A 26929-nucleotide genomic window follows, 5' to 3' on the forward strand; every position below is an offset into this window, starting at 1 on the left:
CTTGAGGAGCTCAGAGGGTGAGGGGGAGAAATACTAAGAAAGTTACAGTAAAGTAGTAACTTCAGTAACAGATGCTCTGGAAATGGGGCCCATCTGTCCAAAGCAAATTGGTGGCAAAGTACACATCGTGATCAGGGAAGCTTTTCTGGAAGAGCGGGTTCTCCCAGGAGTTAAGCCTCAGAGAATGAGCAAAGAGAACATGGATTCTGAAACCGCAATTTAACAGGGAAGGGGAGTTTAGGGATGGGGGTGGGGCCTGAGGGCAGCTCTGAGCTGGAAGAGCACAGGTGGGCTTTTGTTCCTGAATTAGTATGACAAACTGTAGGCACTCCTCCCAGGGGCTGTTCCTGGGAGCAAGAGAATTAGGCAACAAAAAGGACATTTCCAAGACCAGCCACAGAGAAGGCACTGCTCCTGCTCCAACAACAGAAGGACTCTGTGGTGGCCCACGCTGGCCACAGGGCCTTGTGCCCAACTCCCACTAAATAGGTATTCATATATTTGTTCATAAAACATTTATGAAGCACCTATTACACACACTGTACTAGGCCCTGGGGAAACCAACAATAAGCAAAAGCAGATGTGGCTGCTATTGTCCACTGCAGAGATAGCAGCTCAATTAATAATCACACTAATGAGAACACAATTACAAATGGCAGTAAAGCTTCAAAGAGAAGAAATGAAATTCCTTGCTCAAGGACTCTGACTTGGTCTGGAAGGAAATGTGATCAAAGAACCCTTCTCTGAGGAGTCCCAGATTAGAGATGCTGTTCTAGGTGGGCAGGCAAGGGCCCCTGGGGTAAGGAGCAGCTTGTCTACAAAGCTAGACAGAGGTAGGGTGGAGGTGGCTGAGTAGTCAGGAATAATGGTCTGAGGTGAGAAGGTGATCCATAAAGAATTCTGTCTGTCCTGAAAGTGACAAGTACACAAGGCATATAATCAGACCATTGTGTGTAAGCGACTTCAGGTGATCTGGTTTGATCTTAAGCTTGGGGATCTTGTCTGATGCAGATGAGTGAGTTTTTCTCCAGTTCTGAGTAAACCTTCAGGGCAGACAGTGGACCTCCCTGGAGATCCTGAAGGTCAGGGCTACAGAATAGTCTGTATCCAACTAATGCCCATGATGCTGACATCACCATTCCAAACACCCCAACATCAGACCCACACTAGATAATGGAGGAACCCATGACAGAACCTGATGGCCCTCCAAAATTAGACTGTAGACCTAGGGCATCCTCATCCCATCGCATCCTTCACAAAACCAAGATTTAAAATCCAGGCACTTACCACCACTTCTGCTCTGGGTCCATAGTTCTCTGTCCTTCTGATCCTTCCGCGGCCTCCCCGTGTACCACCTCTGGCTCCACGCCCAGGACGAGGGAGGTTACCAAAATTAATCTCCAGCTGGGATGTGATGTCATTGGCTGCTTTCCGAAAAACGTGGGCATCATCCTCATAGTCATCCTTTACCATCTGAAACACAGTTACAGCATTACACACACACACACCCATCTCCATGGACACTCATTCAACTCAGTGTCCTAGCGATACGCTGCATGGGAGCTAAGATGGCGTCACGGCCGGAATGTGACCCCCTCTGATGTGTTGCTGGCACTGAGCTGCGGGGCTAAGCAGAAGAAGAGACGGTGCTACTTTAGTTCCAGCATGAGATGCTGCTGCACATTTCAGAGCCACATGTTCTCCTACTCAGTCTTAATTCAAACATCTTTGACCTTATCATTACTTCAAGTGAGGCCAAATTTCTATCAGTTTAGCAGGTTAAGATCTAAGATTTGACATAACTAACAGAAACTGAGATAAATGTTTTACATGTGACTGTATTTCACTTGTTAAAAAGTTTTTAATGTCTGCCTTTTGTTTTATTTGTTCACAAATGTTACTTTGATAAATAAGGAAATATACCCTCCCTAGAATAGAACTTGATGGAGAAATTCCTTTCAATATGGGTACTGACCGCACAAATTCCATATGTTAAAAACTGGATGATCTGCAATAAACAATTCTGGCTCAAAATATATAAAAATGGTAAAACAGCGGAGTATGGTTACCTGAGGGTTGCTACCAATGCTACACAAAAAACTCTACTGCTTTAGTTAAAATTTTTTGAGAAAGTACATTTTATTGTAAGAGGTCCAAAAAGTTCTGTCTCTAGACAAATTAAATAAATCTCCAAATTTGATTTGGCTTCAATTCTTAATAATGGATAAAAAAAAAACAACTCACTTTTAAGTACAACCCTACAGAAAAAATGCCAATGATCTTGGATGAGAACCTCCAAAGTGCTAGCAGGTTAAATGTCCCTAAAACTTGTCCAGGAAATGAAATCAAACTACCCAAGCATATCAACGCCTTTGGCCATATGTTCCTTATAGGTTTCATGTTTAACATTCATGTCTCCTTCAAAGTTTCAGATTAAAATAAAGCAGAGGACTTAGTTGGATGGATTCTTAAAGTTAAGAGAGTGAAGGAAAAAACGATTCAGGGCACTGGGCACTCTGATAAAAAGATACACATGAAAATATAGTAAGAGGCAAAATAATAAACCACTGCCTCCTGGTTGAGAAAACTGGCTATCAGCACCACAGCAGGGTGCTGATAGTAAGAAAGAAGGGACAATGGGCAATGGATTCTGAGTGAGCTAACAGTCAGAGGCCAAAGTGCTTTAAGGGCCCAACTCTATTCACAGGCTACTGTTAGGTCTGAAGTTTGCAAACAACGGAACTCCAAGCAAATGAGAAGTTATTATTCTACTGCTCTTGTCTCTTAGGGTTTCTAGAACAAAGTAAACTAGTGACCCCAAGGTTTGGCTAATGCTGCTTTAAGAACATTTCCTGGCTAAAATCTTCAATGCTTTAAGATTAACAAGGACCAAAGATGTGTGCTTTACTGAGACAAAGCTTGATGACTCAGCTAACCCAGTTGCTTCAAATATTCTAGGAGACCTCTCTCTGGAGCCAGGAAGGATGAATCTGGTGTGGATTAAGGAAGAGGAGCTTCTATTTTTACATTTTGCATCCTGACAGCACATTTGTTTTAGGCAAGGCTTTATTTACAATTCCCCGGAACAAAAAAGAACAAAGAAAGTGGATAGGAAAAGAACCAACCCAGTTAACTGATAGACTAGTAAAAAATATCTCTCAGAGAATTCCAAGTGAATAAGGCTCTGGCCTCCCCTGTGTGCAAAAAACCATTTCTAGTGGGACAGCTCAAAAGTTACTAGTAAGGCTTCTAAGTTCTTGAATTGACCAAAACAGGAGGGTAGGAGGGGATCCTGTACCATAAATGACCCTCTAATGAAAGTATTGATTCAAAGAATACAACTAACCAAAGTGCAACTGAAAATATAGATAGATTTACATAGTACAAAATTCCTGTTTCAAACAGAAATCAATGAATAATATCCAGCAGAAAGGGTTTGCTCATCACCATCATTGACACAGAAAATGGTATCAAGATAAACAGTTATGATTGAATGATGCAAATTATGTATTTTAAAATTAGAATGCTTCAGTAACTTAAACAGAAACTAAATAAATGACTTGCTGACCATCCTTATCAATATATGCTGAGGCCTCCAATAGAGTTGAACATAAACTATAAATAGTAAGGCCCTTGTAAAAGTGAGACGCTGCGAGCAATCCTGACAGGCCAGCAGGCTGCTATAGCAGCGCCTGCCCATGCTGCCAGGGCTCCTGAGTTTCAGCAGTAGTTATGCGGAGGGAGAAAAGATGCTACAGTAGCACAAGAAACATGTCCCAGAGCACAGCACCTGACCGGTTTAAAATGATCAGCCCCTCCTAATTAAATGCTCTTACTAAGAATTAGAGCTGAAGGTAATTTAATCATGGAAATGCGGAGTAGTCATCCTTTGAAATGGCACCAGTCATGAAACATTCTGTACTTCTCTTTTGAAACAAAAATGAAGTGCAATTAATACACAGTATTTGCATAGTCTGAGCACAGTTCTGGGGTAAGCAGAAAATTCACTGTCGCTATTCCTGCTTTGTATTAAATGTAAATTAGTCAAGATCCAATTATTTCACAGTAAAGATAGTAAAATTTGGCACACATCATCTCAATTACTCTTAGGTGGAAACTAAAATGCCAAATATTAATGTTCCATTCATTTTCAAAACAGAAGTAGAAAGGCCCATTTCATTTCCCATAAGGTGGTAAAGATTACTCCAGATACACGACATCATGCTTACATCATCTCTGTATTTGGACTCATGTATCACCACTGCTTTGGAAGGGACAGTGGACTCGGGTTTCCGGATGTTAAATTCAGGCTTTGGTCTGGTCTGTTCTTGAAGATTTTTCCACTCATCTAGGGTCATCTCTTGAACTTGAGTTTCTTCTTCTACCTCCAACTCAGGAACTCTATGAAATGTAATCATAAAGAATAATTTTTGATGGGTCCGAAATATCTATTTTCTCAAAAAGTAATAAGCATTAGCTTAACATACATTCATGGTACTGCATCCGTAATCTAAATAAGATAAAAACTTTTTGAGCCATAAGCTTCCTTATTTTATTTTCATCATTTTATGCCATCACTGTCAACTGAAGATACTTCCCGTCTGTGTCCAAGCACTCTCTGAAAAGCAGGAACATCACTATCCCAATGATATTCACATTGCACTTTACCACTAGGCTCTCCCTTCCCAGACGGTATTACACATAAATGAGATAATTGCAAAAGAAAATGGGAGAAGCTATTGAGACCAAAACAAATACAGGGAACCATAAACAGAGGTTATAAAGCAATGGGCCACAAATGCATACTTTTGTAAATATCCCCTTTAAATTCATAAATTTTAAAAAGCAAACAAGATAGAGATATGTAGATCAATGGAAAAGTCCAGAAATAAACCCTCACATTTATGATCGATTGAATTTTTTGGACTATGTTCCAAAGACAGGAGAAAGAACAGTCTCTTCAAGAAATGGTGCTGGGAATGCTATGTATCCACATGCAAAAGAATATAAGAGCTAGAAGTACAAAACCCTAGAAAACCCAAGTAAGTATAAAACTTCGTGACTTTGGATTAGGCAATGGTGTCTTACATATGACACCAAAAGTACAAGCAACAAAGGAAAAAGCAAATAAAATGGATATCACCAAAACTGAAAACTTTGTGCTCCTAAGGATACCATCAGGAAAGTAAAAAGACAGCACACAGAATGGTAGAAAATATATGCAAATCGTATATCTGATAAGGGACTTACATCTAGAATACATAAAGGAACCTTACAACTCAATAAAAAGAAATTACCCAATTAAAAATAGGCGAAGCTCTGAACAGACATTTTTCAAAAAAAAAAAAAAGTCTATAAATAGCCAATAAGAAGCTTAACATCATTAGCCGTATGGGAAATGCAAATCAGAACCACAGTGACTTACACCACTCCACACTCACTGGGATAGTTAGAATCAAAAAGAACATTTTTAAAAGTTTTGGTGAGGATGCGGAGAAATTAGAACCTCATACACTGCTGGTAGGAACATAAAAGAATGTGGCCATTATGGAAAAGTCTGACAGTTCCTCAAAATTTAAACAGAGAGCTACCATCTGACCTAGCAATGCCACCCCTAGGTATATACCCATGAGAAATGAAAACATATGTCCAGGTAAAAACAAACTAGATTCATATAAGTATTCGATAATGCTATTTATAGCAACATTACTTATAATAGCCAAAAAGTAGAAACAGCCTAAATGTCCATCAGCTGATACATGGTAAACAAAAAACTGGTATATGTATATTATAGAACATTATTTGGTTATAAGAAGAAATGAAGTACTGATACATATTACAACATGAATAAACTTTGAAAACATTATGTTACATGAAATAAGTGAGGTACAAAAAGCTTATGTGTGAGGCCATTTATAAGAAATATCCAGAAAAGGCAAATTCAGACAGAAAACAAATTAGTGGTAGCCATGGACTGGGAGAGGGAGGATAGGAAGTGACCGCTAAATGGGTATGGGGTAACAAAAATGTTCTAGAATTAGATAATGATAATGGTGGTATAATATTGTGAATGTACTATCTGTCAATTGCACACTTTCAATTATGTTATACGTATTTTACCATTAAAAATAAAGAATATACAAAAAAGAAATGAAGTACTAATACATCCTACAACACGGATGAACCTGAAAACATACTAAGTGAAATAAGCCAAACACAATATGACAAGTATTATATTCCACTTATGTGAGGTACCTAAAATAGGCAAATTCGTAGAGACAAAGTAGAATAAGGTTTACCAGGGACTGAGGGGAGAAGGGAACGGGAAGCTATTATTTCATGGGTACAGAGTTTCCATTTGCAACCATGAAAAACTTCCAGAGATAGATGGTAGTGACAGTTGCACACAATGTGAATGTAATAAATGTCATTAAACTGTACAATTGAAAATGGTTAAAATAGCAAGTTTTATGTTATGCATATTTTATCACCATTTTTAAAAATCAATAATGTAATATATCAAAAACCACTGAATTGTATAATTTTAAACAGCTGAATTGTATAATATAGAAATTATATCTCAATAAGGTTTAAAAGAAAAAAAATCATTAAGTTGGAATTGAGAAGGGAATCAAATCTACTATACCTTCACTGAAGAGCTTATAATATATGCATTTGTCAAAACAATGACTGTATACTTATTTTTGTACACTTCGCAATATATAAATTTTATATCAGTTTAGCTGGTGGGTATAGGTGTTTACTGTAAAATTCTTTAAACTTTGCTGTTTTTGAAATTTTTCATAATAAAATGCTGGAAAAGCCTAATAGTCAAACATATCCCAAACTAATACTGGTAAAAATATGAAAAACATTAAAACTTGTAACAGCAAAATGCTGAAAACAATCCAAACTCATCTCAGAGAAATATGTTGGAAAAATCAGATATTAAACATGAATATTAAGCAATTTTAAAAAGAATGAGGAATCTCTCTATACATTGCTATGTAGAACCTTCCTGGATATATAGATGAAAAAAGCAAAGTGGAATGTATGTTACTATTCACCTAAGAAATAGACAGACATCTAAATATATACATAGTTTTTTTTGTAATTGTAATGTAAACTAGGGAAAAAACTGGGATAGAACCTGGTTGGGAAATATGTTTTATAAGACTGTACTTTGGAAATAAATATTTTATATAATTATAAAATGAGTCTAAATTAAATCTTAATCTCTAATATTTGAAAGCAAAATTAGGCAAATTAATTATCAAGTTGGTGATATAACCAATAGAAGAAACTATTTAAAGTACCTTGAAAACATGAATTTACTCATTTCTCTATATATAACTTTTTAGTAATCAAATTATTGAATACTGTGGGTGTCACAAATGAGTAATAGTATGATGTTACTGACAACTGGGATTTTCAGCACAAAAGAAAAAGAAACCAATGTAAGAAAATTTAGCTTAAAATCTTCTAGTCATAAATTTCAAATGGAAAAATTGAATGAACTCATAATATATTTTACCTTAAAAACATGTGTGTGTGTCTACTTCCCAGCAATGCCCGTTAAATGTCCTAGAAACAGTTAAGAACCTAATAGCAGTGAATACCCCTAGTGCCCTGTCTATGATACCTAACTACTATATTATATTTAAGCACTATGGCTCCTTGAAAAATCACTCAGTATGAGGTATGACGTATGGGATAGGAAGTATAAGTAATGAGTCTGGAACAACACGTCTTATCGGAAACAAGGAAGCTATCAAAGACCATTGAATATCAAAAGGATCAAGAATCAACTTGAGGAGGCTCCCTCTAGTCAAAAATGAGTCAGCTTAAGCACCCGTAAGAATAAAAATTCAGTGTATTGAAACACATCAAATATGTTTAGATCTCTAAGTTCATAATGACATACTAGGGAACCAACTCATTATTCTGAAAATAGATACATAAAAGGTACCTGCAATCTTTTATGTAACAAGTACCTTTCATTTATCCTTAACAAACTTATACCTCAGTGTAATCAACTATTTCTAGCTAAGTTTTCCTTTACGGATCATTCCAGCTAATAAATGAAGAAAGAATGACAGAATCAGACTATAACCAATTTGTAACCCTAATGAATTAATGAATAAAGGCAATGATAATCAGTGACCTTCCATAACCTAAGGAATAACCTTGCCAAAAAATTGAACCTGAACTTGATTAAATCTCTGCCTCTCACTTTTAATTTTTAGGAAATACACAAAATCTAGGGGGCAGAGAAAGATATTCAATTACTATATAAGCAATGCTGTGCTAGAACTGGTTTGCATCAAGTCATAGAGCCAATTGTTAAATTTCAGGAATTTTATGAGCCAGTTGTTAATACAGTAGGTTAAAAATTAAATTATATAAACTTATAATTATACTTTTTAAAACAGTAATAAATATTCACAAGTCACTGTTCTCTAATTATTTCACTACATTTTACCTTTACCTGTGCTTTTGGGATTATTTATACCCACTGTATGTGTATGGTGGAAATACTACATAATGGTGTACTATTGCACATCTCTTCCCAACTCTGCATTCAGTGATGTCATTTTGGTAGTTTTAGACCAGCCATGGTGAGAACATTCACACCACAGAAACCAGCAAATGCAATAGATGTGGGCTTTGTCATCCCAGAGAACCATATGTTAAATATTAGCCAGCATACTATAGCCCACAGGGATGCAATCAGTAAATTTCTGACTCTGGGAAAACTCTTGACATATGTCCTATTTTCTTCAACAAATTGCCAGGGAAAGAGAAAACACATAGGTTAAGAAGTGACTTAAGGGTAATCGAGATGGCTTGATATTAATACAGACAGACCAACGAACAAAATAGAGAGTACAGAAATAGGCCCACATATCCATGGGCAACCGATTTTCCACAAGGATGTTGAAATGTTCCGGAATAACTGGATATGCATATGAAAAAAAAGAGGGGACTTCTAACCACACCTCACACCATATATAAAAATCAACTCAAAATTGATAAAATAAATACATATTACTTTTTTTAAAAAAGGGTTACAGACTTAAGTATAAAATCCAAAATTATAAAGCTTATACATTAAATTCATCCATCAAGAAGTTCTAAACCAAGAAGGGCTCTGAATATACATTTTGGCTGAATGAGCATCACCATTCTCAAATGTATTTCTCAAATAAAAGCTTAATTTTGAAATTAACAAAAAATTCTAACTATTAAAATTTTTAGCAACAATTTTAACACTTGAGAAGGTAGTGCAGAAACAAAAATTTCTCAGCACAATCTGCCATTCGACTGCCCGTGCAGCTGCTCTACGTGTAGCTCCTGCTATTCTAACTAGATGCTCATGGTCAGCAGAAAAGAAAGACACAGATTTGCTGGCCGGCTCTGCTAGAGTATTGCAGACAATGAGATTGCCACCAATCATTAAGCATTGTTTTGTCTTTCAGAGTAATTGATTAATTGTCACTTAGCCCCTACTACTATCAGTGCCAGAGTACCTTGATCGACTCCACAGATTAGAGTAATGCTATAATTTATTCTCTATCGTTCTGCCTTAAGTTACTTGAATTTGTACAAATGGTTTATTGGCTCAAAACATATGTAATTTTTCCTAAAAGTTAACTCATTTTCTCAACATTCATATACACTGTTAACCTATTTAGTTAACTCATTATCATATTAACTGTTAATCTATTTCTTTAATTCAATGTATTTTTTTAGTTGTTTTGAATGAATGGTAAAATAACAGCTTTAACAATCATTGTAGCATTTTACTCTTGCAACAAATAACAATGATAGCAGATATTTATATAGCACTTAATACATGCCAAGCCCCACTCTACCACATGAACACATCCCTTGTCCCTCCTAATAACAACCCTCTGACTATTCTTATTACTATTCCCATTTTACAGATGAAGAAAATTGAGGCACAGAGATATTAAATAACTTGCCCAAACTAGTAAGTGACAGAGCTGGGATCTGAACGCAGTATACTGGCTTGGAGTCCATGCTCTTACCACCATACACCCTGCCTCTTGGCAGCTGAAAGATAAATGAAAGTTAAATAGGTGAAAGATGGGAGGGGATTGGAGGAGAGGTACAAAAAAAAAGGAAATGGTACTTGCAGAAGTTTAGTGGCAGGTGTAGGGGAAGGGCAGGAGAAAGGTATTTGGAAACATAAAATAAGGGCCAACTTGTGCCAACCCAGAGAAGGCACAGGAGCTCCGCAGGGGCCAAACGATGCAGGACCTGCAGGACCATGCAGGCCAGGACAAGGAACAGAAAAAGGACAGGAAGGCAGCAAGGGTCTAATCCAAGGCATGAAGCATGAAGATCAGAATTGCCAATGTGAAAGTTACTCTGGTATGGCAACAGTCAGTGGAAGGTTAGAATGCAGGGAGCCCTTTCAGGAGCTAAGGTGACTGATCAAATACCACCTGTGATGACGGTGGTAAGTTGAGGTGGTGGATATTAGAAGATACAAATAACCCAGGCAGGGTGACTGATTGGACTTGGGGAAAGGAGGTCAAGAAGAAGGAAGTCTCAAGGATGATTTCTACCTTTCTAGTTTGTGTAAATGGATGGATGGCAATGTTGTTCCACAACGTGGAAACACCTAATGAGGACTGGAGGTGTGTGGACCTCAGTCCTGGACATGCTGTGCAGGAAGGGCATTTGGGATGTTGAAAGGGAGGTGTCCAGCAGGCAGGTGGGTACACAGGCCTAAAGTCCATGCTGAAGTTTGGAGTCAGAGGCATATATTCTGGAGTTAGCATATAAATGGCAATTCAAGCTTCATGGTGCATGTGATTTTATAAAGTGGGTGTCTTCACACCCCGGGCTGAGAACTGATACCAGTCTGTGGCCTGTTAGGAACTGGGCCACACAGCAGGAGGTGAGTGGTGGGTGAACCAGTGAAGCTTCATCTGCATTTGTAGCCGCTCCCCAGCGCTAGCATCACTACCTTGGCTCCACCTCAGATCATCAGGCATTAGATTCTCAAAGGAGCACCAGTCTCTAGAGCCAAAAAAGTTGGGACCGCTGCTATAAAGAGATGCTGGAGAAAGAAAAGAAAGCCTGAGGCAAAGCCCTGAATAACTCAATATTTTAAAAGACAAGAAAGACAAAGATGAGTGTGCAAAAATGGAGCTGAGAAGCAGAAGGAAAGTCAGAAGAGGGCAGGAAACACAGAAACCAAAGGTAGGGTAAGCTTAAGAAGAAATCGATAAAGTCAGATGCTCTGAGAGATCAAGAACAACACAGAATGAAACACCCATTAAGCCTGAGACAATGTGGTGACTTTTTCAGAAGGGCAACAAGGACAGAGCCAGACGTGAAGTGAGGATTAAGAGAGAGGGGAGGCATAAAGAAAGAGTACACAACTCTGAAAAAGGTAGTTAATTAAGAAAGAGGGGTAAAAGAAGATTTAAAATAGGAGAAATTGAGCATATTTAGAATGTTGATCGAAAGACCAGAGTTGGAAAGGAGGTGAGTATACCTAAAAAGGAAGGGGCTAAGTGACAATGTGAAGTTTCTGTGAAGTCAACAGGAAACGAGATCCAAGATCCAAATCCTGAAGAAGTGGGAGGAGAGATGGTACCTTCACTTTACCACAAGGGATGGAGGCTAGGAAGCATGCAGGTCTACACCTGCAGGTTTGCACTTTTGGAAATGGGAAGGTGATGAAGTTTCCCATCTGATGGCTCCTAATTTCGCTGTGATATAGTGGGTAAAGTTATATTTAGGAAATGAAAGAGGTAGTGTGGGTAAGTGGGAGGCAGTGTCAGGGCTTTGAGAAGACAAGAAGGATTAAATCAGTCATGTAGTGGGGTAGAGAAAGAGTGAACTCAAGAAATGGGGAGTGCTGGATGGTGTTGAGGACTCATCTCACAATGCTGGTGATAAAGCATTTACAGGAGTTCTCACCCGCCCCGCTGTGACTTGTAGTGATCAGCCTGGGGATGCAGACAGAGAGATGGCAGATAATAGCTAATCGTGATCTAGGAGGCAGAGTCTGCTAGCAAGATACAACAAAAATTTAAGGGGCACGAGAGTTTAAAGACTTGGCAGGAGTGCTAGAGATGGACCAGAAACCTTGGCTCCACGAAGAAAAGAGGGAGAGACTTGGAGAGAATAAAGGGATGAGAGAAGGGGGTCCTGACAGTGCAGAGCAGGTTGCTGATGGAAAAGAGGTGGTGGGCATAGGACAGAAGACTTGAATTCAACCCATTAATTATCATTAATAATGATTCATTAGATTATTTGAGTTACTAATTATTTGATTACTCATTAACACATTAAGTAGATCAACTCTGTGATATGACAAAAGGCTGGGCTTCCTGATCTGTGAAAAGCTCTTAAAAATCGGTAAGAAAAAGGCCAACAACCCAATGTGGAAAATGAATGAAACACCTACTTGGCTGGAGACCCCTCCTCCAGGGAGCCTGGCGGCTCCTCTAGCACCGCAGTCTCCTCCATCGGCACCATCAGCTCCACGTCACTGAAAAGCAGTGAGACCCACTCTAGTCACATAGACTTGTTCATATCAATGCTCTTAGATAGTCAAGATACAAAAGAACATTTCGATGTGCTTTTCTTTTAATATCCTTCAAAGGAATTTTATACACATACAGGTAATCCACATCAAAATGAAAACGAAAAAATGCTCTTGCTAATCCATATCATATCAATTATTTCCACAAATATGAAAAATACTTTGAGAAACAAAAGTTTCTATAAATGGCCTAAAATTAAACACAGATTGTAAAGAACCAGAAGAATTATTCAAAACTCTTACTATATTAGAAAATTCCCAATATTAACAGGGGCCATAAAAATCCTCAACCTGTTAGAGAATGTTGTGGATTCTCTAGGGTGTTAAATGACTTAGATAAGAATATGCCATATCGAACTTTTAGAAAATGGTAAGAAAGTAAAAACGTTCCACAAAAATAAGTGTATAAGATTACAAATAAGCTGGTGATAACTATAGCAGAAAAATAAGGCTCTGAAACACCAATTTATATACCAGCACATCTAAATACACCAGCTACAGATTAGAAAATTACAACACAATGAAAAACAATTTGAATTTTAATGTATATGATCTTAATTCTTCCTTTTTATATTAACATTAATCATATCTGAACATTACTTTTTTAAAAAGTCCCAATAAAATAAATTTCATTTTCAGAAAAATACTCAAATTAATCAATATAATTGAGTATATAATAGATATATAATGTCGATATAGTGGATATTATTATATATCCATTAGAAATATCTTACATTTTACAAATAGAACACAGCTTTTTTTAAAAAAAGTAAACATAAACTGAACTATAATAACAGAATAAACTTAAAAATTTTTTTATTATCAACTCAAAGCTATTGTAATCAACTTTAAAAAACAACCCAGTTTTTCAACACAAAATTTGAATAGTTTTTACTTTTAAAAAAGGTCCTAAATCAAATGCACTCATGCTTGAAAAGACATCTCCGTTGCTCTGTTCAGCAACAGCCCCTTCACAAAGACCGCCTCTGGCCACGTTGGCCTGACTCAGCAAGGTCTTAGGAGATTTTAGCATCCAGGAGCCCCAAAGTCCAGCAGCAGCTGCAGCACTGAATTACACCAACTTTCTCTTTATTTCCTTGGCCACATAACAACCAACAGGATAAAAAACATAAGTGTGCTAACTGTTCATAGCTTTCAACAATTAAAATTCATAAAAGGGTTACAAAGATAGGGAAAGGAAAAAAAAGCGGAATACAAAACAAAGAGACTATGTGAAAACAAGAATTTCTTAAACTTGAGCAACTGATTTTCTTTTCTTTTTTTAAATTAATTAATTAATTTCTATTATGGTGACATTGGTTAATGAAATCCAGTAAGTTTCAGGTGTAAAATTCAAAAGGAAGACATACATTGCATTGTGTGTTCACTGCCTATAATTTCTTTCTGTCACCACGTATTTGACCCCTTTTACCTTATCTACATCTCCCCTCCCCAATACCCTCTGGTAACCACTAGTCTATTGAGCTACTGATTTTAAAGGAAAATCACAGATCTCCATTCTGTATTGACCTAAATTATTTTATGAACGAACATAAGGCCAACACTGACTCATTAGGGGTAAGTAATGACTTGGAGCCAAAATAATTTTAAGTTCAAATGCAAGCTGAAATGGAGTAGCAGTATTAGATAAATACTAAATCAGGTGGTTCAGAAGGTGCGTGTATTACTTCTTAAAAATATATCATCACAGCAAAATAAAACACAATGAAAAGATTTGTAGATCCTACGGAATTACAGACTGAGAACATTCAACAAGTTTCTCTTCCTTTCAAGGACAACACATGGTAGTAAATCTAATATCACATTTGATATTACTGTACACATTTATCTTTAAGGATAATGATTTAAGATAAGTTTCTGCAAAAAGCTTATAGTCTTCAAAAGAAGAAAAGTGGAAGTCTGGATCTCCTCAAGCATTCAAATCTGTGGAAAGCCGGGCCTGAAGCATGTCCCAAGGTGACCCATTCCTCACCCTGCATTGCCCTAAAGTGTTGTGTACCTATTCTTTTGCAGACACCAGAAAGGCACTGTCCCTATAGATGGGAAATGACAGAAACAGCAGAACCAATTACCTTCTCTAAGGAGCAAACTGCCACAGGTCTGAGATACCATGATGCCTCAGAGAAATGCCAAATTTGAACCTTAGATGAAACCTGTTCACTGAGCTTTGATCTGCAAATGATTTCAAGAAATCAAGATGCAATGTACATAAGAACTTTGGAATGTAACAACAAAAAAAAATAAAGTATGGAATACCTAGGAATTTAAAAAGCGTTCTGAGGCATATGCAAACATATAATGTCATGTGCTTGAGGCATCAGCAAATACAGAAATTTGTTTAGCTAAAATAAGATAAAATGAAAGAATTTTAAAAGTAGTTTTCAAATCTAATCACGATCTCTACTTAAGGGCACACCAGTATAAAGACAATGCAAGCACAACACAGAGGACAAAATTTTGACCAAAGGCAAATAAAGATTCAGGGATTTCCACTTAATTCTAGGTTCGCAGAAGGCAGATATTGGCACCATACCTGGTATCTTTACCTGATCCCCAGGTGCGAACTCCATATCCACCCACATTGTCTTCAGTTCTGATTGCTCTAAAGAAAGAAAAAATATTCCCTTAGACTGGAAGCTAGTCTCCAGTCAATCTCCAACTCAGACAAGTTGATCATGAAAGCTGTCCTAGGATCAGCTCCCTCAGGAATAACAGCATACTACATAAAGTCAACTACATATTAACAAATAACAGATTCATATTAGGTATGACTAAGATCTTAAAGTAAAAATAGTATTTACAAAAAACTTACATTTTATCACTCCCACCGTATCTCTCAAATTCCCGTTTCCCTCTCTGGTCAAAACCATCAAAAGCTCTGTTCCCAGGACCACCTCTGCCTCTGCTCCGCAGGCCCCACCTTGGGCCTCCACGTCCTCTCAGTGGTCTTTCTCGATCAAACCTATCGACTGGTCTAGGAAAAGATGGGCATAATAAAAAGCAGTGAATTAGAGTAAAGAGATAAGGCTTTTTTGAGAAAAAATTCTAGAAGGACATTATTATGGCTATAATGCATTAGAAAGAATGGTGGCTTGAATAATGAATAGTTAACTTTTACTGGTTTGTTCTGAGCACTTCACATAGTCATTTAGTTCTCACAAACAAATGTGTAATACATAACTACTGCCCAAGATGAGGAAACTGAGGCACAGGGGAGGTAAGTAACTTTCCCCAGGTCATATGGCTGCTAAGTGGGAGGGCCATCAAAAAGAAGCAGGTCCTGAGCAGGTCTTATACCAATCTGTAGAGGGCCAGTCCTTTTTCTCTCTAGATATTGTTTCCTCATTTATAAAATGAGGAGATTAGATAAAGAGACTCTAGGGTTTATTCCAGTTCTAATACTAAATATTTAAGTTAAATTTGGAATGTTTTATACAACATAAAAAATGGTTAAACTTCATATTATGCCCCCTCCCAAATTTCCCTCTCCCAAAAAAAACCAGTCAATGACATTTAGGACTGAAAAGATGAACCTACAACAAACTGACTTCTATTGCCCCATGTAAACTTGCAAGGACAACAGAAAATCCTCCGTTCTCAAATCCAATAGCAACTCTTGTTTTTATGTCATCTGATCCCCTATTCACCAAATGACGCTGCTGACTACTAATTTTCCTTTGGCCTTTCTTGCTTCTTTTTCCTAGCCTGTCCTTAAAAATTATTTTTGCAAAAGGTAACACTCATACATGGTACAAAATTCACATGGTACACCCTTGCTCCTTAGCCATGTATTTCTACTTCTCAGAGGCAGGTACTTCCAGAGTCACATAAAGGAAAAAGTTCTGTACCTTGCCTTTTTCACCTCCGTCTTGGTGCTCTGCCCACGGCTGCCTCCTTCGTTCTCCTGGACACCCATTTGCCCTTAAGGGCGCTGGCATTCCCGACTTCCAGTTCCCTGCATACACTGTCCTTGTCTTACACTGCTCTCATTCATGCCACCCTGTCTCTCTCACTTGGGGGTCTCTCTGATTTCAGGCCACAAAGCCAGTTACTTCCTGGACATCCCTCAGCCCGGCAGACACATGAGCAACACTGACCCTTTGCTTCTCCTACAGTTCCTAACTCACAACACAAGAGTGCCCAAGTCAAGAACCAGGCCTTTTCTCCACTCCTCCCTTTTCCCTCTGCAATATCCACTAAACCCAGGGCCTAACTGCCCACCTACTTCTCACACCTGTCTCTGCCTCATCTCTGGTCTCACTACTTTTCATGAGGACTTTCCTCTCTTCCACAAGACTCAAAGCTCCTGTGGGAAGGATCACATCGTTTTATCATTAACCCCTAGTTTAATAAGATAAATTATTTATTTTTAATTTGTCGAGGTTTATAAAAACATTTAAAGGCACAACAAATTACTTACTGAAATCTAATGGGGCATTGGTGGCTCAAATATCAGAACTAGAGGTATATTCCAATCTACTTTTATGGCTGAAAATGTTACATTAAAAAGTTACTATACAATCATGGGTAAAAGATATAAAACCCCTAATTTTCCTTACTCAAAAAGATAATGAAATAGAGAAGCACTGATCATTAACTTTATGCCAGTATCTTATAAGAAACATCATCCTAAATAAATTTTCCAAGTTGCCTTTTCTGTTTCCTACCTCTCCTGAACAAAACTAAATGTTTAGAGATTATTGTTGTAAAATCTGATTCTATATTACACCTAAAGTGGTGTTAACACAATGACAAAAGGAAAGCAACAGTAAGTTCTTAACCGAGAGTTAGAAAGGACCATAAAAGGAAAAAAGTCTACCTAAAAATTGAGAGAAAATGAAGCACAAAAACATAATGGCAAATAATGCCAACAGTCAAAATCTGGTCTAAATTTAGAGGAAATTAAATCAGATACAGACAAAATAACAAATTCATTTAAACTATAATAGTGATGAAACTGACCCTAAAAAATAGCTATGTGTTCTGGTATATTTGAATCCCTTAAACCATTATTTTTTTACTCCACAGGCTTACTTCCACCTTGCTCCCAATTAAATATATTCTCGATTGCTTCTTTATTATCCCCTTATCATAAAATATATCTTCTTTTTAATAGGTTGGTGAAATTGAGGAATCCCATACTCCACTTAGGAAGCTTTGTGATGTATTCACAAGCAAAAGGAAAATAACATTTGAGCCAAGCATTCAGCTTTACATGCCTGTCACCCACTCTCTTACAATAATCCTAATAAGGAGACACTGAGTACCTGTTTTACATGTAAAGGGAATGAAGCTCATTGGGCATGGAAATGGGGAGTTGGTGTTTATAGCTGGGGAAGAGGAAAAGGTTCTGGGACAGGATGGTGGTGACAGTTGCACAACAATGTGAATAGACTGAACACCACTGAACCATACATTTAAAAGTGATTAAAATGGTAAATATTATGTATATTTTACCACAATTTTTAAAATACTTCCCTATGAGGAGGGGAAAAAATTTAAACATCTAAGTGGTTCTTTCAGAATGGAACTGACTTTAAAATAACCAGCGGTAAACTGCAAAAACAGCCAAAGAAACAAACCAAAATGTATCCAGACAGAGGCAAACTAATCTCCTAAAAGTCTAAGAGAGTTCACTTAAGTTCATCATTTGGAGCCTAAAAATTCCTACTGCATTAAAAACAGCAGTTGCACTCCCGGACCACATGCAACAAGTGACATACATATGTGGCTGATCTCTACATGCGAGCCACCCTGACAGTTACTCTGAGCACCAATTACGACACTACTTCTACATGAAAACATGAGTTCCAGTTTAGATGAATAAAAAATCATGTCAGCGGGCTGTGACCAGAGTCTACATCACCAAGATTCTAGGTCTTTGTTTCCTTATCAATAAATCAAGAGGACTGAATTAAGATAGTCTATTAAGATTATCGAGATTTTATAACTCTTTCCAATGAACACGTATAGGTATCATACCTGCAAAGTGATACCATTTTTCACTATCAAATAAGCAAAGATCAAACAGTTCATTATATCCAAGTCCTGAGAAAGTACTATAAGCTTTTATAGGTTATTAATAATAAATTGATAGGTTACTAGGGTAGTGATTAATCACTATGTATCAATGCCCCCTCACTCGAATTTTTATTTGTTTTCACACTATATGTACCCATTCAACCTTGTGCAGAAGGACAACTGAGTCTCAGATTTGTGTCCACGACACCTAGGTGAGAACCACTGATTTATGACTCTAACTGGGATTCCCACTTCTAAAACTCCATATAGGAAAGTCTCTACATATACAAAAAGCTACTCATTGGGTATTATTTATAAAGCAAAAACTGGAAGATGAACAACAGTCCAACACCAAGGGAATGATTACATTATAACGCATCCAAACAACAGATCATAATAGGACCATTAAAAATGCTTACCAAACATTGTTAATGACATGGAAAAGACTTCTGCCATGTTCGGGGAAAAGAAAGAATACACTCAGTGTACATGCATTATCATCTTAACATCTAAGTATATCTATGTATAAAAAAAGAAGGAAAATACATCAAGTGTTAAGAGTAATCATCTCAGATGTTAAGATAGGTGGTTTAAACTTTTTTTATATATATATAATTTTACACCATTTTCCAAGTTGTCTAAAATGACTATTAATTATTTTTATCAAAGATCTTATGGACCTTAATTAATAGAACAGTGCTTTTTAAGAAACTAAGAAAAATGTCTTCTGATAGCACGACTTATCCAAAAATTCAAATTTCGTTGAAAGTAAAAATTCCTACCTGTTCCTAATGTGATACACTGAGAAAGACACAAGCCCTTGCCTGTGTGGTAGTCCTGCCAAAGTTCGCGAGCTTGTTTTATGAGAAAACACCAGATGAGCTGAAATTCTGGGCTGTCCCACAGAACGACTAGCCCAAACTCTTCAAAAATGTCAAATTTTATAAAAGATAAAGGAAGACTAAGGAGCTGTTCCAAATGAAAGAAGACTATATGAAATGCACATTCTTGGAATGGATCTGGAACCAGATTTTTTTTTTTTTTTTTTTTTTTTTGCTAAGAGGACACTACTTGGACATTTGGTGAAATTTTAGTAGGTTACAAAATTTAGAGAATTCAATAGAATTGTATCAATGTTAATAATTTTGATAATTGTACCGTATTTTCAGGAAATATATTTTTAAAAGTATTTAGGGATATAGGGACATTCCTTCATCTTACTCTCAAATGACAAAGAAAAAAGGTGTGTGTGTGTATGAGAGAAATATAGCTAAGACACACAGAGAAAGAATGCGTAGGGGAAGAAAAAGAGGAAGAAACGTAAGGAGGGGTATGATAAAGCAAATGTAGTAAAATGTTAAAATTTGGGGAATCTGGAAGAGGGTATATGTATAATTCTTGCAACTTTCTGTAAATCTGAAATTATTTTTGAGGAAAAAGAAAATATCCCTTCATAATCCCATATCCCACCCTTCTCCTACCCTTATATACATGTATAATTAATAGGCATCTTTTTGTGTTAACATGTAAAGACCTATCTAAAGACTCATAGTTTTGCTACTAAAAAAGCTAGAAACATGGGTTTGTGCTTTTGAGCTATAATTACCTTATTTCCACATATTTCTAATGTGATACACTGAGAAAGACACAAGAATAAATTCCTGAAATGAGAAAAAAAATACACAAATGCTTCCTAAAATAAGCAGCTCTGATCCAGAAGGCATTTTATAAGCATGTAAACTGTGACCTTTACAAAACAGATTTGAAGTAATCACCAAAGAAGGCATAATTAGGCTATTTTCTAATCTTTACCCTCCAATATGGTGGCAGGCACACCATCTCTATGTTCTGAATGTGTACCTGCTAGAGAAGAGATCTGCAGGAGTTACCACCTGCTCAACCCTCTCAGACTGAGCTATTCTTCTTTTCGTTCTTTCTTTCCTTTTTTTTTTTTTTTTGGCTTATTTTAATGGGCTCTAGAATATAGTTTTACCAAGCCATGCTCTTCAGCAAAAACTTGTAGCCAGGATCCTAAATGGAATTACTAGTCAAGAAGTTGAAAGATTTTGGGAATAATGACTCCCTTGACATCGAACTGTACACTACTCTAATCATCCTTAGTTTTACCTTTTATTTTCCCTTGAATTTGATTTACAAGTTGTTTTGGTTTAATCTAAACTCAGTGCTGTATAGGTTTAATAATTAAACAGAATCTTTAGGGAGCAAGCACCTGTCCTTGGGAGCAAGGACTGCTACCTGTGTACAGGTGGGCATGATGGCCTGCATGCTGCCACATCACTCAGTAGTGGTGTCAGACTGCACCAGCCCGAGACCATCTTCCATGTCAGAGAACCTTCTAGAGGAGGCTGGAAGCCAGAAATTGGTGTTATGTGTTATATCCATTTTTCTTCGAATTTCATCATGATAGCATATTGACCTGACCACGGGGGCAGGGAATTTGTTTAAATTCATTAGTAGTCTAAATTTGTAATGGTAAATCAAAAACATAATTATATCCCTAGCCTAAACTTCAAAAGAAAATTTAACCAGTCTAACATACTCTAGTGCAGTTTTTCATGAGAGTGCTTTTCATAGTAACCAATAACAATTCTTTTTTCATCATAAAATCATTTCCTAAACCAAGACTTAATGGTCATCTGGGAGACAAATGGAAGATCCTTCATCTGTCACCTAAGGTCATATGATTTGCTACATGAATTGGCAAAATATTCTCAGGACTGGTACTATGAAAAGATTGCAAAGGCTAGTAGTTCTCTGATAACCCTTCTGGTTTCCCAACCCTCCTGGACGAGGTCTGTCTGCAATACATACTTTTCATCTGTCAACTTCTCAGGTGTAAACTCCGCCTGCCTCTCGGTCTCATAGGGTTGGTAGTCCCTGTAAGATCTCCGCTCTGCTCTATCCAGCGTCACCTCTGTCCCCCGGCTATCATTCCATCCTTGCTGCTCCCCTCTTCTAGGAGGTCGTTTCTGGCCTGCCAGTGAAAAATCAAAGGGGAGAGCTGGAACACAAGGTCTGCGACAGCACGTTATTAACAAGTGTATTTAAATTTCACTTTTCTAGAAATCAAAGTTGTAGGAAAATTGAGGAAGTTTGAGTTCCTGATACTCCTCCTCCTCCTCCTCAGCATCGGCTACTTTTTAATAAAACTTTTAAGTTATTATTGAATCACGTTTTTTCTTATGCTCTAGAAAATGTGAGTAAGGTAAACAAACTTACCAATTAACCTATAATTATAGGCACCTCACGGTGACTCTGTAACAGCTATGGATATATGTAATTGTTAAATCAACTACATTTCACAAAAGCAGCTTTATCAAAACATGGGCAGCTAAGCTACATCCAGAAAATTTAAGGATAAATACCCTGTACTTTAGATTGTACTTTTAGAACCTCAACAATAATTTATTATCAGCTACAGTTTTAAGTACAACTTGTACCTCTATTATTTTTCATTTAGAGAAGGATTTTCCTGCTCTTTGATGGGATTTATGCATTTATGACCATACTTGTCAAACACGAGGCCAAACTGGTATTGCCAAATCACCCAAGGGCTAGTCAGCCCTTGAAGGGGTATCTCACATCTATGGAGCCAGCACCATCTGGGCCAGGGCAGGGCCACTCCAGTCTTCCTCTCTCCTCTCACCTTACTTTACTCCCCTCCAGATTTAATGCTTTAAAAATGTTAAGCAGAGTCTATGTTTGAAGGCAGCTAATACTTGGTAAATATGTTGTGAAGAACTTTGTTCACTTCTTAGATCATCTTCCAAAAATGTTTAGCTTTTCTTTGTATACACTTAAAAGGTCTCCATCTCAAACATTATGTACAATTTTTATTACAGCATTTTTCTTGACATAAATTATCCTCCACATTAGTTGTATGGCTATAAAAATACTAAATGTATTTGAATTAATAGTTATTTTTTTAATTGTTGGTTTCCATTTCTACTTCTGGACAAATAAACACGATTCTTAAGGAATATGTTTATACATATTTTTCTCTTTTCTCACTTAACATTTTCTCTCTAAACTTTATAAACTGGGCACGTGTAAATATTAACATAGTTCCAATACCTTACTGATCTCTTTAAAGCGAAAAATTGTGCTTTAAATTAACAAAATTGTGCAATGTATTACTTATGAGTTAATATAAAGTATTTTCTCCAAATGTAAAAAGTTGCACAACAGATCTAAGTTCAACCTTCAGTTAATGTCCCATAACCTAGACATGCTTAAATCTGATTTACATCCTGTACTGAAGTCATAATCTGAGTTTGTGACATGTTTAGGATATGGGGGAAATGTTATCATAATCAGAGCATTATGCTTTTACTACAGAAACAAAACAGAGACTGACACTCATGCCCAGTTGCCCAGGGGTATGCAATGCCAGATATGAGGGCACATATATTCTAACAGAGATTAGACTTAGAAGAGACATTTGAAATGTAAAGTAGAAAATGTTATTATGAAACTTAATTACCTAACAAGTTGAAAACTATAGTAGATCATGACAGTCATGAGCAAATATGTCAACAGTAAATAATACTTTTCAATACTTTCCCCTCAATGTAAAGTTATCTTAATAGATTCAAATTTCCTATTTATAACCTGTAATTTAAAAAAAATCATAATATCTTCACTTAACTACAAAATACTTATATTATCCCACCTTCTCTTCCTCAAGTTTATTTTTAAATTGTATCAATTAAATTTGTAATTCATTCAAAACAATGACATTTATAGCTTCTTCCAAAGTTTCTGTGTATAGATTAAAAAGCATTCAATATAACTGACTGCTTATTAGAATAATTATCAATACCCTGCAAACATTACATTCTCCCTCCAAAACCCAAAAAACAAAGATATTAGGGGTAAAATTGTTTTCCCACAATTCAGTATTAAGAGATCAAGTTTTCAACTGAACCTGTACTGTTTTTCTGTGCTGAAGCAGCAGTTACAAGTAGATAACACAAACACTGAATTTCACTAGCCCTTTCCAACAAAAAGCTGGCACACAAAGTCTGTTTACTGCACCCCTATGAAGGAACAGAATAAAGTTTACAGTGAGGTTTCCTAGGAAAAGTAAAGAGGAAGCAGCCTCTGAAGACTTCATGAATGAATTCATTAACAAGGTCCTATGTATACCTGAGCCTCAAGTCAAGTCAATTGAAAACTCCATGTATAAAGTGGCTTGTGAAGTTCAAACACACGTTATTTAAGGGTCAAATATATATTGCTAAATAGTGAAAGACATTAAAAACCTCTGTTTCCAAGTGAAAATCTTATCATTGACATACAGTTATGAGAATGTTTCATTATATGTCAAACAGGCTTTGACTTTGAGTCTTGTCTACATTAAGCACTCATCCACAATATTCTAAGTAAATTAAAAATGTTGAGTGTTAGAAAAGTAGAATCCACATCAATTAAGGCTACACAACCTTGAGAGAGTAGCTAACACCCATTACAGATAAGTTCAGTCCAGTAACCACATAAATGGAAATTAATACTGTTTGCTCCTGAAATAACACATACTTGAAAAGGAACTAGAATGACAAAATATCCATTCTAACAACAAAATTAACTAAGAGTCTTTAATATAGATCTCAAAAGCCAGATCATCTAGATCATGAACAATTGACAGAAAGTTATAAACTTACTAGATTACAATGCTAAGTGAAAGAAGCTGATTGCAACCCAGTTTTTATCATTTAAATTTTAAAAAAGTTATGTGCATTTATGTTAACAGTATGAAAAATAAAGGATTCTCATTTTACTTCATACATTTCTAAGTTGTTTAAAATCTTTATAACAATGTATGACTTTTTTAATTGTAAAAAGGTTAAAAAGCAATATATTAACAGCACTAAATTCAGTTTCACACAAAAGGATAAAAATACATATTTTCATTTGTTAAAAAATAAAAGAAACGTTTAGCCTTCCTCAATTCTTTTATATTTATCTAAATAAATTTAAAAGAAAAACCAGAACATAAGACCAAATGTACATCATATCTCACTCACTGTTTAAATAGGTTCATAAACTTTATTGCCCTACCAAGGGGTCTTGAGATAGCATTTTAAATAATCTCCAACATCTGTGTTATAGTAATTTGATTTTCTTATTCTCAAGTGATATTGCTAGGCTGAACTTATCACAGATAAAGGTAAACATTACCTAGTTGCAGGAGTCAAAGCCCAACACTTAAATCAGTTGTTCTCTCAGGGTTGGGATGCACAACCTTTTAAAATAATTTAATTTTTTTCAATTACATTGACATTTAATATCATATTAGTTTCAGGTATATAGCAATTAGACATTTATATAACTTATGAAGTAATCCCACCCCCTATAAGCTTAGTACTCCCTTGACACCATAGTAATTACCGTATTATTGACTATATTCCCTATGTTGTACTTATACTCTATTTTATAACTTGCCAATTTTTATCAAGGAAATAGCCAGTAAAGCTAAGATGAATACACTGCCAAACACTAGCTGCAGTGGTGGAACTACACAACACATCTTATTCCTAACACTCTTCTTAGGCAAACTTTAGGACTAAAGTCTTATTTTAGGAAACACAGGTATAGTCTTGCTGATTCTACCACTGACGCAGTTCAGGTGAGAAATGAACTATTATTAAGCGCTGTCCCTCCATAAATACAGATATAGTAGCACACTAAGTTATGCGTTGGCCGGTTTGGCTAAACAGGAAGTGGGAAACTGAAAATCCTTGTTGGAAAGATTAAAAAAAGCAGCCTGAGTTAATGACAAGCTATACATCCCATCAATAATGCTGTACTGAAACATGATGCTGGCTTACTGCTGGAAGCTAGCTACAGTAAGAGAATGGGGTTGAAGGCACAGAGCTTGGAAGGCGCCTGGGACCCCGCGTCCACCCCGCTGCATTCCGCACGCGGCCGACGTCACAGCCTGCCCCTGTGGTCACCCAGGCCTTCCCTCCATCACAGAGGCCTGAGCCCCTCACCCAGGCGATTCTTCTCACACCCCAGGCTCTTGCCCATCACCCCAAGGTCCAGGTGCGCCCTACCTCTCCTACCCTCCCTAAGAAGGGTTCCCCTAGCATCACGCCTCTCTTTTTGTCTCCAACCTGAATCTTGCAGAGGTTGGGCTGGAGAACAGAGACAGTCCCAGTTAGCTCTAGACTAGAGAGACCCGGAGGAGCAACCCCAGTTTTTGCCCCATACACCACCTCAACAATATCCCTCAACTTTGCCCAACTTGTAACGGCTCAGTTCCAGGGTTTTGAGACCCTTACTCCAAGTCTGCACACCTACTCCCCCAGAAGGGACTGGGAAAGACTAGAAGGGCGTGAACACTCCTCCCACCACTCTCATCCTCTTTCCTACTTCCTTCTCCCACAAGGATGCTCAACTTAACCCAACTCTTCCCACGGCCCCCTCCCCTTTCTGGAACTGGTTCCAAAGACTCCAGTCTCACAGTGGGGGTCGTGGGGGTGGCTGAGGAAGAGTGACCCCAGTGACCCCATCCTTCTCCCGCCCACCACGCTACCCGGGGGCACCCAGGTGCCCGGCCGGGCGCGCGTACCGGATGGTTGCGGGCCGCCCCCAGGACTGTCCGGCTGCTGTGCGCCAGGGGCCGGGAGACCCTTTCGTTCCTTCTGGGACTCCCTCCGGCCGCCGCCAGCGCCGGGTCTGTGGCCCGAGGCCCCGGCTGGGCTCCTGCCGCCACGGTTGCCGACCCCGGCCGCCGCCGCCGCCGCCGCCGCCTCATCGCGCCTCTTGCGCTGCAGCTGCTGCTGGCGCCGGCGCTCGGCCTCGCGCAGGATGTCGAAAGGGTCCGACTCGTCGTCCAGCAGTTGGTGGAAGCGGTTGGCCACGACGCAGCCAAAACTCTCCTGCATCGCGGCGCCTGCGGCGGCCGCGGCCACGGGACTTCCCAGAGCGCCCTTCATGCCGCCGCGGCCACTGGTGGCCCGCCGCGGGCAGCCCACGCGAGCGACTCTCAGCGAAGCCGGCGGCGAGGACCCATTCCGCCCGCCGTTGCTGCCCTCCCTGCCTTGCCCGGTCCCCTCCCTCCCGGCGCCGGCCCCCGCAACGCCACCGCCCAGCCGCCGCCCGACAGCCAATCAGAACATGTTAACACGCCCCTTTTCCTAGCAGCGCGGCTGAAAGCCCAATCAGCGGCCGGCTGCTGTCGCGTCAGGCGACCTCTATGTCCCGCCCCCGACTCACAGGGAGGGGCGGAGCCCGAAGGGCGGAGCTACTGGAAGAAGCGTTAAGTCTTGT

General features: G+C 38.1%; 1 protein-coding gene across 1 annotated transcript in view; it reads right to left on the reverse strand.

Annotated features, from left to right (window-relative positions):
* Positions 1–26595, reverse strand: part of HABP4 (hyaluronan binding protein 4) — a 28352-nt gene extending 1757 nt beyond the window's left edge. The window contains exons 1-7 of the mRNA XM_016125129.2: positions 26229–26595; positions 21464–21626; positions 15423–15584; positions 15144–15212; positions 12452–12535; positions 4230–4401; positions 1288–1473 (exon numbers count right to left, since the gene is read on the reverse strand). Of these exons, the coding sequence (XP_015980615.2) occupies positions 1288–1473; positions 4230–4401; positions 12452–12535; positions 15144–15212; positions 15423–15584; positions 21464–21626; positions 26229–26595 (1203 nt within the window). The remainder of the gene's footprint in view (positions 1–1287; positions 1474–4229; positions 4402–12451; positions 12536–15143; positions 15213–15422; positions 15585–21463; positions 21627–26228) is intronic.
* Positions 26596–26929: the final 334 nt, after the last annotated feature.

This window comes from Rousettus aegyptiacus, unplaced genomic scaffold, assembly GCF_014176215.1.
Source record: "Rousettus aegyptiacus isolate mRouAeg1 unplaced genomic scaffold, mRouAeg1.p scaffold_m13_p_3, whole genome shotgun sequence".
Classification (NCBI taxonomy): domain Eukaryota; kingdom Metazoa; phylum Chordata; class Mammalia; order Chiroptera; family Pteropodidae; genus Rousettus; species Rousettus aegyptiacus.